Here is a 19928-nt window from a genome sequence, read left to right as displayed (position 1 = left end):
CGCATCCGTCACACCTACTTTGAGTACTGTCCATCCAACAAACACTGTTTTTGATACTCGTTGCCACACGCAGCTGTTGAAACTGTCATTGAGGTTTTGTGTACGGCCATGTAGACATTTACTAAGTGATTTTGTGTCTGCAAGGTCCCTGTATGTTGGCTTTATTGTTTCCGTGACAGTGGCTGGCAAGAAATGTTTATGGAGATATTCCTTGCCTGTCGCATGAGTGTGGCTGGTTTGCAGACATTTGTTCAAGGAGCGGTTAAGACCAAATCAACAACTGAAATGTAGATTTAAAAAATACATGTTTTGAAACTGGATAAAATTGTCTTTCAGATGGTGACAAAAAAATGTTTTCGAAAATTTCAGTCATTTCAGGTCCAGGTCCCCTTAAAACATGTGTCGAATGCTTAAGCAGCACTTCATTATAAGCTACACTACCTTTGTAGAATGCAGTACTAATTTTCACTGGTTGTCTGAGCGATGTTGTTTTCAGTTCTTCGCCTGTTTCAGCACCGCGTGTGAAACCATCTGCTGCTGAAAACCCGATACTTGCCGTAACGAATACAAGCGTTTCGATAAGTTGGAAGCCCCCTGAAGACTGCTCTGCTCTTAATGGCTATATTTACGGCTACTCTTATTCGCTCGTCGAGAATAGCACGGCAGACGTTATGCGACAGGGGACAGTTCCCGAAAACATCCAGAGTGTCAACTTCTCAGGCCTCACGCCCAGCCACTGCTACGAGGCCTACGTTAGCGTTGTGACCTCGGGCGGAACTGGTCTCTCAGATCTGCTGATAATTCCATTCTGTACCACCAGCACAGGTGAGTGGACTATTGCTTAAGAGTAATTAGGAGAGTGGTAGTATTGAAGTAGTAGCAGTGGTAATGAATGAGTGAAGTAATACGTCATGACCAAAATGTATAGTTTCATATGCACCACATTGCTATCTTAGTTTCATATCCACGTATCACTATAGATCCCGTAGTTACTCTTAATTACAAAAGAGTGTAATGAAAAAACACATTAACCAGTGGTTTCATAACCTCAGTTCCTGAACTTTTTGTTGAGGTATAAGATTTCAAGAAATTAAAAATTACTGTCAAAAACATTCATTCTGATCAGTGAACAATTAGGCTGCTACGTGATCTGTGTGTGGACACTGCATTTGCCATACAAGTGGGTGGTATCGGGGGAGGGATGGGAAAACTAACGCCTATGTACGGTGAAGCGAGCTTATCTTTCAAATTTCGTGCCTTACGATACTCAGCTAAGAATCTTCAACTAACTGTGATTATTGATTGTGTAGTGTGTTGTTCTCTTCGTCTGGGTACCAGTTTTTAGCGTATGAGATTCTCACACTATGACTAGAGTCATTCTTCCTTACGGAGAGAGTAATTAACTCTTAGTCATTGCTCCTCACAGAATCAAGTTTATTCAAATCAGTATTCATTCATCCTTTCAATGCGTTTCCCTGGTGATGGCCTTAAATGTTACACTGTGCTGAAAGGAAGCTCAGTGGAACTGCTTTATTGCCGTTGTCTGAATAGCGTTGGTCCCAGTTGCATTCCAGAGCAGTATTCTGATGATAAACACATCATTTCGTTCTTGAATTTGCCGTTATATTATATCCTGAAACGATTATTACGAAGAGATATTGCAGTAGTATCTATTGCGAAGAGGCAATGAAATGGATACACCTACCTAATATCGTGCAGGGCCCCCGCAACCCTACATGGCACGGACTCGACTAATGTCTGAAGTAGTGCTGGAGGCAATTTACGCCACGAATCCTGCAGGTCTGTCCATAAATCAGTACGATTACTAGGGGGTGGAGTTCTCTTCTGAACAGCACCTTGCAAGGCACCACAGACATGCTCAATAATGTTCATTTCTGGGGAGTTTGGTGGCCAGCGGAGTGTCCCTGGAGCCACTGTGTAGCAATTGTGGACGTGTGGGGTGTCGCATTGTCCTGATGGAACTGCCCAAGTCCGTCGGAATGCACAATGGTCATGAATGGATGCAAGCGATCAGAGAGGATCCTTACGTAAGTGCCAGGTGTCAGAGAAGTATCTGGACGTGTCAAGGGTCCTATAAGGCTCCAGCTGCACACACCCCACACCATTACAGAGCCTCCACCAGCTTCGATAATCCCCTCCAGACTTGAACGTGTCCATCTGCTCAATACCGTTTGAAACGAGACTCGTCCGACCAGGCAACATGTTTCCAGTCATCAACAGTCTACTGAAATCTGCAGAAATTTGAGGAAGAGTTGCACTTCTGTCAGGCTGAACGTTTCTCTTCAGTCGTCGTTGGTCTCGAGCTAGCAGGATCTTTTTGCTGCCGCATCGACATCGGAGATTTGATGTTTCGCCGGATTCCTGAGACGCACGGTTCATCGCTACCTCGGAGATGACGTGTCCCATCGCTCGTGCACCGACTATAATACAACGTCCAAATCTTGATAACCTGCCAGTGTAGCAGCAGTAACCGATCTAACAACTGCGCCAGACACTTGTCGTCTTACGTAGGCGTTGCCGACCATAGCGACGTATCCTTGTGGTTTATCTCTGTACTGTCCGCTCCGATAGCTGAGTGGTCAGCGTGACAGCTTGCCGTCCTACGGGTCCAGGGTCGATTCCCGCTGGGTCGGGGATTTATCCGCTCAGGGACTGGGTATTGTGCTGTATTCAACATCATTTCATCCCCATCCGGCGTGCATCCCTCCCAATGTGGCGTCGAATTTACACTACTGGCCATTAAAACTGATACACCACAAAGATGACGTGCTACAGACGCGAAATGTAACCGACAGCAAGAAGATGAGTGATATGCAAATGATTAGCTTTTCAGAGCATTCACACAACGTTGGCGCCGGTGGCGACACCTAGAACGTGCTGACATGAAGAAAGTTTCCATCCGATTTCTCATACACAGACAGCAGTTGACCGGCGTTGTCTGGTGAAACGTTGTTATGATGCCTCGTGTAAGGAGGCGAAATGCGTACCATCACGTTTCCGACTTTTGATAAAGGTCGGATTGTAGCCTATCGCGATTGCGGTTTATCGTATTGCGACATTGCTGCTCGCGTTGGTCGAGATCCAATGACTGTTAACAGAATGGGAGGGTTCAGCAGGGTAACACGGAACGCTGTGCTGGATCCCAACGGCCTCGTATCTCTAGCAGTCAAGCTGACAGGCATCTTATCCGCATGGCTGTAACGGATCGTGCAGCCACGTCTCGATTCCTGTGTCAACAGATGGGGACGTTCGCAAGACAACAACCATCTCCACGAATAGTTCGACGACGTTTGCAGCAGCAGGGACTATCAGCTCGAAGACCGTGGCTGCGGCTACCCTTGACGCTGCATCACAGACAGGAGCGCCAGCAATGGTGTACTCAACGACGAACCTGGGTGCACGAATGGCAAAACGTCATATTTTCGGATGAATCTAGGTTCTGTCAACAGCGTCATGATGGTCGCATCCGTGTTTGCCGACATCGCGGTGAACGTACATTGGAAGCGTGTGTTCGTCATCGCCATACTGGCATATCACCCAGCATGATGGTATGGGGTGCCATTGGTTACACGTCTCGGTCACCTCTTGTTCGCATTGACGGCACTTTGAACAGTGCACGTTACATTTCAGATGTGTTACGACCCATGGCTCTACCCTTCATTCGATTCCTGCGAAACCCTACATTTCAGCAGGATAATGCACGACCGCATGTTGCAGGTCCTTTACGGGCCTTTCTGGATACAGAAAATATTCGACTGCTGCCATGGCAGAACATTCTCTAGATCTCTCACCAATTGAAACGTCTGATCAGTGGTGGCCGAGCAACTGGCTCTTCACAGTACGCCAGTCTCTTCTCTTGATGAACTGTGGCATCGTATTGAAGCTGCACGGGCAGCTGTACCTGTACACGCCATCCAAGCTCTGTTTGACTCAATGCCCAGGCGTATCAAGGCCGTTATTACGGCCAGAGGTGGTTGTTCTGGGTACCGATTTCTCGGGATCTATCCAGTGAAATTGCGTCAAAATGTAATCACATGTCAGTTCTAGTATAATATATTTGTCCAATGAATACCTGTTTATCATCTGCATTTCTTCTTGGTGTAGCAATTTTAATGGCCAGTAGTGTAATAAGACCCGCACCAAGGCGGCCGGACCTGCCCCGCAAAGGACCTTCCGGCCAGTGACGCCAAACGCTCATTTCATTTAATATCCCTGTATTTGAATACGCATGTCTATACCAGTCTCTTTGGAGCTTCAATGTACAGTATAATGATTAACTATGAGCTTTACGTCAGTGCATTGACCGATGGTAAAATTATCTCTATATTTTCACTAACGTGATTGCTGTTTTGTGCTCTATTTTAAACTTTTAAAACTGATCTTCATAACATTTAATCTTAAAATTTTGGACCAGGAGCGTTTCGTAGCATCATGTGGTTCACAACAAGTAGATTTTCTTAACGAAACATCCATCTCCTCATCCTGCATGGTGGCGTGGACTTACACAAAATTTCAGATTCCTCTGTTTCTGGATGCCATGCACCCCCTGTGATGCCTGGCATGCGAGTTAAATCAAGTCTCATATTATAGCGCTCACGTTAAGTTTATCAGGGTGTGTACATCAATTCTTGATACTGCCTGATTTGCACAATAGTCGTAATAAGAGTTTCCAGTCTCTCTTTCACCCACATAGGGAGGTTTTAAGAACTCACCACTCCTACACCAACGATGTAGCCATTGTAGGAATCTAGTTGCCACTTAAAGATATCAGGCAGTGACCACTGAATTGGAAAATGTACTCTGCCATCACTCAGTGCAATGTCTCCAACTGATTCCTTCATTCATCTGAAGAAATCTCCAGCCGGCTGTTCAAAGTTGTGCACGTCCAGTGCTATACCAAAACGAAAACACTTCGACATACCTTGTAAAAACGAATTATTAACATTAATTGTATCGTGTCCTGTCTGTCTCTTGTATCCACATCTTGTATCACATGCAGTTAGCTGAAGTACAATAAACCTCAGCGCTCCACATCAGAGTATGGGAACACGATAGTGAATTCTTCCAAACTTCCATACTGGAAGAATAAGCGTGTCTGTCACTGTTAACCTGTAACCTCCAACTGAAGAAACATGATACACTTTCAGATATCATCCCTGTGGCAGAAGACTAATGACTCGTTTGCTATTCCTGCATGGGCTGCCTGACTGCCTATTTATATTGCACAAGCTGCGAGCTCCCTGCAACTGCCAAAATATTTTAAGCATAGAGACCATTCAGCTAGAGAGTCTTGGCAGGTGGGTCACTGGCTTTGAATCAAATGAATGCACCTGATATCCCCATTCTCGTGCTAGCGACAATTCTATAGCATGTCTGAGAGAAGAGATACAATTCTTACCCAGCGGCAGGTATGAATTAACACAAGGAAATTACAGACATTGCATGCGAGTGAGAATTCATTTAAACCCATGGGAGAAGCTGAAAATTTGTGTCGGACTAGTATTTCAACCCAGGTTACCTGCTCACTGGGCAGATGTTCTGACCAATATGCCCGCCATACACAGTGGTCATCGCCACATTACTAATGTTGTGTACCTCATTACTCGTGGCAGTTCACTGATTCCCATAAGAGTTCGATCATAGTGTGCATTTGCACTGAATGAATCATGCATGCACCATCATCGCCTTAACTGCATACATGTGGTATCTGTTGTTCAGGACATGTCCAAAAGAGGGATAATATTTTGATCCAGCAGACACTGTGAATTAAGACACTATGAATAAAGACACAAAGGGATTGCAGACATTGGCTGTGAGGATGCATTGATTTAATGAGGAAAGTTGAAAATTAGAGCCGGATGTGGATTTGGACCCTTGTCTTCTGCATACTAGGCAGATGCTCTGACTGCTAAGCCAACTAGACACACTGGTCATCACATCTGCATGGCCTACATCAGCTCACTTCTATCACACCCAAATTCTCAACTTATACACACACTACATGTAGTGCTCCTTGCCCATCGTCATTACTCATGGAATTCACACTGAAAAGAGCGTTGGCCGTCCTTCTCTTAGTTGTATATATGTGGTATCTGTTGACTCATACCTGTTGCGAGTAATCAGGACAATGGGCCAGGGGCACTACATTAGTAGTGCGTGTGTGGATAAGTTGGGAACGTGGGTCTGACAGGAAGTGTATTAGGGTAGTCCGTGCACTTGTGATGAGCACAGTGTCCGAAAGGCTCAGTGGTCAGAACATTTGCCTTGTAAGCAGGAGCTCAAGGTTTGAATCCCAGTCTGAGGCAAGTTTCCAACTTTCGCCATCGATTTAAATCAGTGCCCATCAAATCCAGTATTTCTAATTTCCTTGTGTCTTAATTCTACAATAATGTTTGCCATCTGACACGACTCCATTCATCATCAGCAGCAATCTTGTATCTACCGCTGGAGGAACGCCTCCTCTAGACTCTGTAATGTATTAAAGTCTCGTCCATTACTAGTCCCTACCTCATGTTATTTGAGAATATTTGGCACTGGCAGCAGTACATAAAGTTTAAGTAAGCCTTCTGCAGTTCTGGCACAATTATCAGCTGACATCACGTGTCTCCAAATGGTGCCAATTTAAATAAGTCATGCCAGCCTAGCCGTTCAACTCCCAGCTGCGGAAAAGTATGAACATACCTCGACCGTAGGCTCTAGAAGGAAGCAGATGTGGTACCTAGTCTCACCAGCAGCAGGAGTCTTACCTTAAGGCATAGCCAGGTATTGGACCTGATTCAAACAAACCTAAAAGCACTGCTTTAGTTAAAATAAATAATGACCAAAATTTATAATGCCACTTATTGAACTTTCTACTACTATGAATGCCGAGAAAGAGATTAACGACAGTAATAGTGGTTTCATAAACCTAACGGATTAAGCCAATGACTGCGATTACAGCAATACATGTTGTTATTGTCCACTTACTTGGCATCTACATGAGTACTCTGCTATTCACAATAAAGTGCCTGGCAGAGGGTTCAATTAACTTGCCATTATCAGCGCTCAAACAGTTTTTAAGTTCCTTACCTCAAAGAAGATTTCACGTCGGAACTTTATCCTCAGAGCAACAGATGAGCTTGCTGCCCTCTACAAACTGCAGACAGGCACTCGATACCGGCGCTGGCCAATATGGAAAAGGCGTTGTCAAATTCAGGACTTTATCCTCAGAGCCGCAGATGAGCCTGCTGCCTCTTACAAACTGCAGACAGAAGTCGATCTCCCCGTTAAGGCATTCCATACCGGCACTGGCCAATATGAAAGTAGAAGATCTTGTCAAATTCAGATTTCCTGCAAACAACAAAAGGTGAATAAAATATCAAGCTTACGCTTCAAGTACAACAAGTATGCGTGAAAAAGCTGCCGAGCAAAAACTCTTGTCGAATGTCTGAATCCCACCTTAGGCAATTCCGTCAACTCCATGTTCTTAAATATTTCAAAATAGTTATACTTATAGGTTGAAGATATTTGTTCTATTGCTTCAGTTCTTTGATAGCAGTAAGCAAGAAAACATGCAGAGAATTTTGTCACCTGCTGCATTTTAGAATCTTTCACAAATATTTGGTACTTACCTTATTTTTCTATAAAAATAAAAATACTATTAATACTCACACAAACAATATGATTTTATAAAGAAAAACACTATAGCATTGTTTTACTTGCTGGTTTTAACGACGATTGGTGAAAGATTGTGGAATTTCTTCTGTAACATTTAAAATAAAAAAAAATGTTTACTTATGGAAATTTATGTTTGACAGTGTACTATTCATTTTAGAGACGTATTGTCAACATGAAGACTCTCGAAACACCACTCAAATACTAAAGAAACGATGTTTCTCTACTGTGGTTCAAAAATTATCCACATGGTACGGCGAAGTCCGGTACTTCTAGTGTTAAATTTAACCCTAGAAGTAGTCCTTATTGACTCTAAAAGCGTGTGCCACTTGAAATTTGCTCGCTGCCTCTCCGCCAGTGACAGGCTTCCTCGGGTCCCCTCGCCCCTCGCCTGCCATTGTTCACGACCCAAAAGCTACTTAAGGTGTCTGTCTTCTGTCCGCCTGCTTAGCTGGGTGGTAACGTGCTCGCTTCGCATGCAAGCGGGCCCTGGTTCGATTCCTAGCTGGGTTGGAGGCTTTCTCCGCTCGGGGACTCGGTGTTGTGTCGTCCTCATCATCATTTCATCCCCATCACCGGCCCGCAAGTCGCGCATTGTGGCGTCGACTGCAGGAAGACTGGCACTCGGCGGCAGACCGTCCCCGAATAGAGACTTCTCGGCCAACGTCGCCATACACTCATTTTCATTTCGGCCCCCTGACACCTTACTGCACAACATTAGTGAACTCCACGAAAATTTTCTTCTAGCCACGTATTGTAACCAAAAACTTTCATGTGTTAAGGTGGGGTCCAGTGGATTCCCAAGACATGTTAATAAGTAGGTTACTTAACACAAAATAATGTCAAGGGAACAGTAGAAATTATTAAATTGACTCAGTTAATGCTTATTTGAACAAATGATGCATTCCATTAAATTAGAAAACAGGTAATACCTACAGTTACGCTTAGGCAATATAAACTGAGAATTCAATGATTCAACAGTCCTCTACTGACAACTCTTTACAACTACCATTCATACACTGATCACAGACAGGAAGGAAATGTTTCATGCAGACACGTTTTCCTCACTGATGGCAAGTAAATCGAGTTTCTACATCCTTATTTCTAGGACAGATGGCGCACCTTCTTTTCGCAGCTGACGCTTCTTGTACTGGTTCGTCATTAACAACAGTTGTTGATTAACTCATTTTTGCTGCCATTTGGCGAATTTCTCTGGGTAAACAACCCGTTATTGCCCTTCTCTTTAGCTGGTCTTGCACCAAGCCGAATCCTGTTTCCCAATGAAAATCCTTCCCTGCCATTTTCTTATTGCTTCTAAAAATTTCAATGCTTTTGATTCCATCTAGGTCAATCATGCGAAATAATATTGCCATCTACTGCACTTCCTCACCGTTGCGCCCGGGTTCCCGGGTTCGATTCCCGGCGGGGTCAGGGATTTTCTCTGCCTCGTGATGACTGGGTATTGTGTGATGTCCTTAGGTTAGTTAGGTTTAAGTAGTTCTAAGTTCTAGGGGACTAATGACCATAGATGTTAAGTCCCATGGTGCTCAGAGCCATTTGAACCATTTGAACCTCACCGTTGAGTATGTGGCACACGACTTCCCAATTACAAAAACCGCCCACGACCCCATTTTTCTGTCGTTGTAAAATGTGACTATGTTTGGTTCCTTGTTTACACCCGACTTACAGTCTATTGACGTATCTTCAAGGTGAAGAGAAGAAATTGACAGTTCATTTGTATTCTTATTTGGGGCATAGGGGAGCGAAGTGAAATCATTTTGAAAGTCAAACATTGTGGATTCTACATGTCTCTTCTTAGCCACAAGTTGGGGAGGAACCCCTCACTTTTTTTTCAGCGTACCGACATACTGGGTAACAATTATTAAACTGTAGAGTGCGCCACAGAAAATGTATACACTCTTTGTCAGGCTCTACCGAGGTATCGATATTGTCGTTCGAGTTGAGTTACGAATGTGTTGTAGTATAGTCTTGGGCTCAACAGATTTTAGTACTCTCATCACGGTATTGAGAAAACAAGATGGCTGGTGCACGCTTGACATTCGAGCAACGAAAATGTGTTGTGAATTCGGCGAAGTGGCGTCAAATCGAAAGACTTGCACCCGGCGAACGGTCTACCCGACTGGAGGCCGTAGTCACACATTGACATGTTTTAGTGGTTTTTCAAGTTTGATAATGCCGTTGAAGTGCAACGCCAATGGAGGCGGGAGTTTGAAACAGAACCGCCCACCCGCCTAAGAATTAAACGTATCATTGACAAGGTTGAATTGCATGAAACGATTTGTGATACTCAGAAAGGAAGATCAGGAAGACAGCGTACAGCTACAAGTCCTGCTACGTCGTCTTGCGTGTAGGAAACGTTTGTTAATTCTCCATGGAAGTCTGCTACCCAATGTGCACGTGAAGTGGGGTTAGCAGTACAAGTGTACGAAGAATTCTGAGTTGCAAAGTGGAAAGTTTACATTCCACGATTACTGCAGCCGATTAATGATAACGATCCTGATGGTCGAGTGCAATTTTGCGAATCGTATCAGCAATGGTAAATGATGACGAACAATCTGTGACGAAGGTAATGTGGAGTGATAAGCACAGTATAAACATAATGGGACCGTGAATTGGCATAAAGTGTGTACTGGGCACCGGAAAATCCGCTGTTTATGTGGATGAAGCGGTCAATTCACCAGGGGTTCCTGTGTAGTGTGGACGTAGGGGCTTAGTAGGACCCTTTTTCCTTGATGCTGCTGTCACTGGAAAAGTGTATCTGGAGTTGTTACGCACATCAATTTTGCCAGATTTACGTGCACTTTATGGAGCTGATGACGAGGTCTTCTGCCAACAGGACGGGGCGACACAACGCTACCACCTAGCCGTACGAGCTTTCGTGGATGACTATTTTCTGGGGCTTTGGACTGGACGAAGAGGGCCCATTGAGTTGCCGCCGTGGTCACCAGATCTATCACCTTCGGACTTTTACGTGTGGGGGAACTGTGAAAGATAACCTCTATCGACGTAAGTCACGCACGCTGGAGGAACTTCGTCAGGAGGTTACAGCGACATGTGCAGTTAGTTACGAACTACGGCGTGCACGCATTTTATTCTACATGTAAACGTCACTACATGTATTCGGATTTAGGTTATGACATGTTTGATAGGCCTGCTATCATTGGCGTTGATGTGGCGCAGACGAATAGCGAAATCCTGCGTGACCCGCTAAAGTATCGGAACATCGACGCTCTCGAAGACCTCCTGAATGGCTGTTTTCAGCTCGGCAATGGTTTTGGGGTTATTGTTGTACACCTTGTCTTTAATATAGCCCCACAGAAAGAGTCGCATCTATTCAGATCCGGAGAATATGGCGGCCAATCGAGGTCGATTCCAGTGTCCTTTGGGTACCAGTGCCCTTTGGGTACCCCACAGCCAGAATGCAGTCCCCAAAGTGCTCCTCCAGGACAACCAACTCTCTTCTGATTCGATAGGGCTGAGCTCCGTCTTGCACGAGCCACATCTGGTCCACATCAGGGTCACGTTGGATAATGGGGATGAAATCACCTTCCAAAACGTCCACTTACCGTTTAGTGTTCATGGTGGCATCGAGAAATATCGCACCGATTATTCTGTGACTGGAGAGTGCACACAACACAGTTACTTGTTGGATGAAGAGACCTCTCGATCGTCTCACTCCCCCAAATGCGCCAATTTTGCTTATTGACGAACCCATCCGAATGAATGTGGCCGACAACAACAAGTCGCGTGTGCATGCGCGTTCTAATTCCCATCATGCCCCACGGCCAATCATGCAGTTTGAACGTCCAAACGCAAACCGTTCAGACACTATGACGATTTCATTTCATACAGTTATTCTATATGTTAGGTTTTTCTCGAACAATCTTAGGATAAGAGGAATACTAGAAAGCTAGTTATCTCCAGTTATGTTCCTACCTATGTCACTCAATGACTCTACCAGTCTTATAACCACATCATCTCCACAGGTGGACAACTTGTATGGGCCATTACGTTGATTTCCAATGTAAATCTCCATGGAAGTAGTGTACAAAGTTTTCGCGTCGGTTAGACAGAAGACTTTGAGGTCATTTTGGCCATATTAATTGACAAATACTGTCGAAAGCTACAGCGACATCTGAATGGACACAAGATGCTCATCTACTGTCAGATACCCAGAAGATTTGTAATTGTCTCTGCATCTGCGTATGAAATGTTCAAATATATATCGAATTGGTGGCAGTTTGTCTAGTTATTTACGTTGTGATCGAGAGTCCGCCATCAAACCGCATGCACCTCAGAAGAAACTGGAAACGAAGTGATTGTTGTTGGGAAACGTTGACTTCCCATTCTCTGTATATCCCACAAGTCGGGCAAGTTTCGGTGACTTCAGTGAATATATCCCGCTAAAATCGGAAGTCCAGTGATGGCTTTTAATCCAGTATCATCAGCCAAATACACAGTCATGTCATTTTCTTATTTTCCTTGTCTTTGTCAATTTTTATGTTTGTACTAATGACTGTAGTGTCTATTAGCGCAGACAAACAATCACTAGGAGATTTACAAGTCTTTGCCGATCGCTTTACTCCGGGAACGTGAGTTCTGGCATTGCTCATTCTAGCTTTTACTCTCTGCAGTCGTCTTCCATCTGACATTATCCCAGGTCCCACAATCTTTTGCTTGAACAACATTTGTGGTAATTCGACAACTGCTACTGGCGTCTTTCCGCTCAGAGACAGGCAGCCTGCCGCATAGGAGACTGACGCTCTGACTGCTCTCTTATTGTGTCTCAGTTTGGTATTCGTCGACAGATGTTTCAAGGCGTACGTTTTTTCAACAAGCATAGTCCTTTCTATCTAGTTCGCTTGCCTTTGTTAGAAGACTAAAGCTTTGCTGAGATCACTTGTCCATCCTCCAGAATACTCTGCGGTTTCGACTCTAGATATGTTTGCTAGTGTTGGCTCTTGTCGTTACCGGGTGTCTTTAGCGTTGCTATTGTATTTTCTATTTCCAATGCTGATCAGTATACCTATTTTCTCTGTTATCAAATGCAGTGCTTGGAACTGCACAGAACCCTCCCGCACGTCATTTGCCTATATATTCATTATTGACTATTTCCCAACTTTGTCTATGTTCTCTTACCTGCGAAAATAATGGGAGTGTATAATACATCAGTCAGTTCGTTCACAGTGTATTGTTTATTACTTCAGGAGTGGATGTGTAGTAGCTGGTACTGTTCCATGACGCTTACCCGCCAGGTCAGCCGAGGGCGCAAACGCGCTGCTTCCTGGGTTCAGGTGGGCGCGCGAACCTTGGATCGAATCCGCCCAGCAGATAAACGACGAGGGCCAGCCTGTATGTGGTTTTTAGGCGATTTTCCACATTCCCTAGGAGAATACCGGACTGAACCCCACGGTCCGCCTCAGTTACACAACTCGGAGACATTTAAAAAACGTTTGAACTATTTTATGGCTTACACTAGTCACAGATAGTTGGGGTACACTAACTCCATCCAGAGGGGTACGGGAAGGACATCTGGCCACCCTCTTACACTATCATCGCCAAATCCATAATCTCATGGTCGACCCCACGCTGCAGTGGGACTAATGCCCAAATAAAATGATGATGATGATGATGACTGTTTCATGATGCTTCTGAGGACGTAGATGAAGATGAAATTGGAGATATGATGTTGCATGAAGAATTTGTCAAAGCACTGAAAGACCTAAATCGAAACAAGGGCCGGGGAGTAGACAGCATGCCATTAGAATTACTGATAGCCTTGGGAGAAATAGCCCTCACAAAACTCTACCATCTGGTGAGTAAAATTTATGACACAAGCAAAATGCCACCAGTGTTCAAGAAGAATATAATAATTCGAATCCCAAAGAAAGCAGGAGTTGACAGGTGTGAAAATTACCGAACTATAAGGTATGGCTGCAAAATACTAACACGAATTCTGTACAGACGAATGGAAAAAGTGGTAGAAGCCGACCTCAGGGACGATCTGTTTGTATTTCGTAGAAATTTTGGGACACGTGGCGCTATACTGACGTTAGACTTATCTTAGAAGATACATTAAGGAAAGGCATTTGTAGACATAGAGAAAGATTTTGACAATGGTGACTTGAATACTCTCTTTCAAATTCTGAAGGTGGTAGGGGTCAAATACAGGGAGCAAAAGGCTATTTACAATTTTTACAGGAACCAGATGTCTGTTATAAGAGTCGTCGGCCATGAAAGGGGTGGCTGGGAAGGGAGTGAGACAGGGTTGTAGCCTATCCCCGATGTTATTCAGTGTGTATATTGAGCAAGGAGTAACCGAAACAAAAGAAAAATTTTGAGTAGGAATTAAAATCCATGGAGAAGAAGTGTATACTTTGAAGTTTACCGATGACACTGTAATTTTTTCAGTGACAGGAAAGAACCTGGAAGAGCAGTTGAACGGAATGGACAATGTCTTGAAAGGAGGATAGAAGATGAACATGAGCAAAGGAAAACGAGGATAATGGAATGCAGTCTAATTAAATCAGGTGATGCTCAGGGAATTAGATTAGGAAATTAGACACTTAAAGTAGTAAATGAGTTTTGGTATTTGTGGAGCAAAATAACTGATGATGGTCGAAGTAGAGAGGATATAAAATGTAGACTGGCAATGGCAAGGAAAGCGTTTCTGAAGAAGAGAAATTTGTTAACATCGAGTATAGATTTAAGTGTCAGGAAGTCGTTTCTGAAAGTATTAGCATGGAGTGTATCCATGTATGGAAGTGAAGTAGTTTAGACAAGAAGAGAATAGAAGCTTTCTAAATGTGGTGCTACAGAAGAATGCTGAAGAATGGATGGGTAGATCATGTAACTAATGACGAGGTACTGAATAGAATTGGGGAGAAGAGGAAATTGTGGCAGAACTTGACTAGAAGAAGGAATCGGTTGGTAGGACGTATTCTGAGGCATCAAGGGATCACCAGTTTAGCATTTGAGGGCAGCTTAGAGGGTAAAAATCGTAGAGGGGGACCAAGAGATGAATACACTAAGCAGATTCAGAAGCATATAGGTTGCAGTAGTTACTTGGAGATGAAGAAGCTTGCACAGGATAAAGCTGCATCAGACCAGTTTCTGGACTGAAGACCACAACAATAACACACTATTTTATAAAGGAAATGTGCCCAACGATATTCTTATTTCAATCAAGTGTGTGACGTAAATAGACTTAAAAGGGAAATCGTACGAATGTTTGTGGACATACCGCAAAATTGTGTCGGTGAAATTGTTAACATTTATACAGGACGTTCGGAAATTCCGTTTACGAACTCCTAGGACTTGTAGAGGGGGAGTGAATACATAACATTTGTAATACGAACCCATGTCCGGAAACGTAATGCAACGTCGCTACAGAGCGTAAAAGTCATAGGCGCCGGCGCCTGTAAATGTACGTATATACAGGGTGATTGCGTGAAGACGCTAAAAGCTTCCTAGGATGATGGAGAAGGACAGAAGTTTTAATCTGAGGTAAGCATCCCTGTACCGGATGCGAACGTGTCGAGATTTACAAGCGAAAACCGTTCTGTTATCCCTGGCAGTGGAGTACATGTACTGGTACAGTTGTTGCTGAGATAGTAGGGCACGCAAATTTCAGACATGGAGGTATGGACCAAAATCAGGGAAAAAATGTACAGCAAACAAGGGCTCCAAAATGCTTAACTTAAGAGCTATGAGCACCTGTTGAATAGAGGAGATGTGTTTCACACTGGTGAAGAAGAGCAAGTGCTCACAACTGACGAGGTATGCGTGTTAGAGAAAACGTTTACTAGACACTTTTTCCTTGTTTTGGTCCATACTATCACGTCTGAAAGTTTCCTACCCTAAAATCTTAGAAACAACAAACACAACAGTAGCGATACATGTATTCCACTGTAAGAGCTATCAGAATTATTGTTTTCAAAAAATGGTTCAAATGGCTCTGAGCACTATGGGACTTAACATCTTAGGTCATCAGTCCCCTAGAACTTAGAACTACTTAAACCTAACTAACCTAAGGACATCACACTTCCATACCCGAGGCAGGATTCGAACCTGCGACCGTAGCAGTCCCGCGGTTCCGGACTGCAGCTCCTAGAACCGCACGGCCACCGCGGCCGGCAATTATTGTTTTCACTTATATCTTTAGACTCATTCACTTCCGGTACGGCGACTCTTACCTGATATTGATTCATCTATCCTTCTCTATCATCCTAGGAAGTTTGTAACATTATCACGTAATCACGCCAAATGTAAATGCACTGACAGGCGTCAGTGACTGTAGCTTTGACGCTGTGTTGCGTCGCTGGATGACATCTGCGGACATGGGATGCTATTCAGAATATCACTTAGTCACTCCCATCTACATGTCCGAGCAATTTGTGACGGGAATTTCCGAACACCCTGTATACTGTGAACCCCGCTGTATGAGACTTCATCTTCTCATATTGTCATTACGTTAATTTCTGTTTGTTGTAGAATGGTTTCTGATTGTTTAAACTGCTAGCCTCATAACTTTGATCTCTTACAGTTGGAGTAAAGGAAAAATGAACCCAGGCTTAATATGAAATAAAAAATGAGAACTGAGTGATATTATGAAAAACCAAAAGTTGCTCATGGTGCGTTATATTACTTACTCATATGCACTATGTGATAAAAAGTATCCGAACACACCCAAAAACATGCGATTTTCGTATCAGGTGCATTGTGCTGCTACCTACTGCCAGGTACTCCGTATCAGCGAGTAGTCATTAGAAATCGTCAGAGAGCAGTACAGGGCGCTCCGCGGAACCCACAGACATCAAACATGTTCAGGTGATTGGGTGTCACTTGCGTCGTACGGATGTACATGAGATTTCCACACTCCTAAACATCCCTAGGTCCACTGTTTCCCATGTGATAGTGAAGTCGAAAAGTGAAGGGACACGTACAGCACAATAGCGTACAAGTCGACCTCGTCTGTTGTCTGACAGAGACTGCTGACAGTTGAAGAGGGTCGTAATGGGTAATAGTTGGACATCTATCGAGACCATCACACAGGAATTTCAAACTGCATTAGGATCCACTGCAAGTACTATGTTAGGCGGGATGTGAGAAAACTTGGATTTAATGGTCTAGCGGCTGCTCATAAGCCACACGTCACGCTGGTAAATGCCAAACGACGCCTCGCTTGGTGTAAGGAGAGTAATCGTTGGAAGAATTAAACAGTGGAAAAACGCTGTGTGGAGTGACGAATGACGGTACACAATGTGGCGATCCCACCGCAATTACATATTTCAACACGGTCGAGCACCTGTTCATAACGGACGGCCTGTGGCCGAGTGGTTGCACGACAGTATCTTCCCTGTAATTAACTGGCTTGTACAGAGTCCTGACCTGAATCCTATGGAACACCTTTGGGATGTTTTGGAACGCTAACTTTGTGACAGGTCTCACCGACCGACATCGATATCTCTCCTCAAAGCAGCACTCCGTGAAGAATGGGCTGCCATTCCCAAGAAACCTTCCAGCACCTTCATTGAGAGAGTGGAAGCTGTCTTCAAGGCTAAGGGTGGGACAACAGCATACTGAATTCCAGCATTACCGATGGAGGGCACCACGAACCTGTGAGTCATTTTCAGCCAGGTGTCCGGATACTTTTGATCTCATACTGTATCTTCTGTGAGCATCCACAGGAGTACTCATTTTACAGAAGTATGACGGCCGTAGTATCGGCACATAACACCGTTACATAGTAAGAAAGAAATTATCTTGTAACTCATTACATACAAAGCTTTCCTTTTAGATATTATCCACGGTCTCTGGGCTTGTACGCTCATATTGTCTTTGATCGCTTGTAACAGTCAAAATAAGGTGGGCACCAGCAAGGACAAAGCTGAAGTTCGTAGGACGCCATCATTTTCTCCTCCTCTTGTTGACGCATTCTCCCTGTTGGCCACCTTCTACAAAGCCATAAGCTTTATGGAAAGTGGTCGTACAAAATGCTCAAGGTGATTCTATTGGACTCAATGCTTGAGTTTAGCTCATCCAGAGTAGTGCGATTTACCTGCTAGGACTACATGTGTGGTAGAGTGGTTGGCGCTGTTAGCTACTGTAGTACATGCACTGGGTTTCATTCCCTCAGATCACGGATGGCTGAATTTTCCAGAGATGAGTCGGTCCGGAACGGGACACACTCACTCACATGCGATTAGATGAGAAGGTTCTCAAGTAAATGAAAACCGGCATTTACCTACAGTGCTAACACCTGCCTGGGATTACTTATTCGTCTGTGACAATGAAAGTAGGTGTGATATTACTCATTTAAATGATCAACATCAACTGGACCATCCAAGTTCGAAGCTGAAACATTATTTTCTTTAGATTTCCCATGGTTGCCTGAGAACATTTTCACCATAGAGTGTCATTCACGCTGAAATGAGCTGTACGATACATAAATTGTCTGTGAAGCCACTACCGTGTGCCGCACGAGAAACCATATATCGACCTTCTATGCTGTGGTGGGCGATGCCACTACAAGTGGTTTTCAAGGCGTACCTTCGGTCCTACGTGACGGATATCGCTTTCCAGATTTCCAGATTCCATAGTGGCTTATGTGAACTGTGGACGGAAGTATATGGCAGAATATGTGACAAAAGCTGTGCGGCACATTTAGGAGCATTCAGATACTAATGGTTGTGTATGAATATTTCCCTCCACACCTCGGTATCCGCTGTTTTTAAATTCGTCACACACTTTTGATTGTTACAAGCAGCGCCTGCAACAGACAAGAATCCAGGTTTAAGTCCTTCTCTAGCATGTAATCCTAATTTGAGTTTTTAAACATTTATTAAGGTTTTCAAATTGCGTGACGTAATCCTTATTTGTCAAAGTCACATAATGCTTCACTCGATTTTCATACCACAACTGCTGCCTGAAACAGAACATTTTTCCGATTCTTTTTTTTGTGTAGTATGAAACATACTAGGAAAGGAAAACAGGAAATGCAAAAATATACCACACTGCTCCGGAATTACCTATAAATGTAAAGGCAACTGCACTCGGTTTGTGGTAGCATCAGAAAAACTCGATCCTCCGAAGAATGTCAGCCATTCCTAGCAGAATTTTCGCCCTATTTCACTGTTTGTATGAATCGCAAAGGTTTTATGCGGACGTTGATTTGATGCACTCAGCAGCGGAGTTGCTAGCCCTCTTGCTAAAATATTCCGTGACAAATATGCTTAAAATAAACAAACTCATAAAGAAAAAAAAACTTGAAACCAGACTCCCAGGTTATCACATTCATTCACCCAATAAATTAGGTGACATACATTGTAAGGTTATCAGTTTCATCAATGATAAAGTGCGTTATTTCAAACATAATCTATAGCCTTAATGCTACAGTTACAGATTAGAAAAATGTTACTGGGTGATTAGTTATTCAAACGCACTGTGACGACCCGACAAATGTTAGAACACAGTTCCCTCTTACTTAAGTCAAACATTTGACAAAATCTTGAAAATGTTACCTCATTCTTCCAACCGTCTGCTAAAACCGGGGGGATCCAGGTCCGGACACTGTCTCAAGTTTACTTACGGTGTCGTCGACGAATATGACGAAAAGAGTGTAAGAAAATCTTAACGCCTAACTTTATTGATATTTACGCCTGGCAAGAGCGTACGTAAATAGAGCACTTATTTGGGGGAGCAGGCACAAGAAAGAATGATGATAATATGGGGGACCTGAATCTGTACTTTCGTAAAATAGTTCTCTGAACTGTGATTATTTAACAGCACGCGACTCACCGCCTTGTCAATACAGCATTGCGGGAGACGATTTTAAAATCTGTTACAAAATTGATGTCTATGTGATGCATTCATAGACACAAAAACATAGACGTAATCTCAGGGAATATATTTCGTGTCATCACATTAAAATATTGCAGCAGGATAGCTTCACTGTAGGGAAATTATGAAAAGAAACATTTGAGTTAAATAAAGTATTTCCTTTTTAAACGAAATGATCTGTTTTTCCGAGAAGCGGGCAATTATACTGAACTGAACGTTTTTAGTTTTTACTTTAATATGAAATTTATTAATTTATGCACTTTCTTTTTTTACTAATTATGATTTTGAGTCTATTAGAGCGTCCATTTATTCCTACATAAAACGTTTGCCAAGAATGGTCTATTGTTCGGCCGTTCTTCTCGTTTATCCAGCGTAATGAAAACTTTGAAAAA

General features: G+C 43.5%; 1 protein-coding gene across 2 annotated transcripts in view; it reads left to right on the top strand.

The window, feature by feature from the left end:
* LOC126212942 (uncharacterized) overlaps window positions 1–19928 on the top strand; it is a 485086-nt gene that overhangs the window by 384114 nt on the left and 81044 nt on the right. For both annotated transcript variants that reach the window (XM_049940460.1, XM_049940459.1), the window contains exon 20: window positions 514–825. In XM_049940460.1, the coding sequence (XP_049796417.1) occupies window positions 514–825 (312 nt within the window). The remainder of the gene's footprint in view (window positions 1–513; window positions 826–19928) is intronic.

This window comes from Schistocerca nitens, chromosome 11 (genome assembly GCF_023898315.1).
Source record: "Schistocerca nitens isolate TAMUIC-IGC-003100 chromosome 11, iqSchNite1.1, whole genome shotgun sequence".
Lineage (NCBI taxonomy): Eukaryota > Metazoa > Arthropoda > Insecta > Orthoptera > Acrididae > Schistocerca > Schistocerca nitens.
This window is presented reverse-complemented; position numbering and strand designations above follow the sequence as displayed.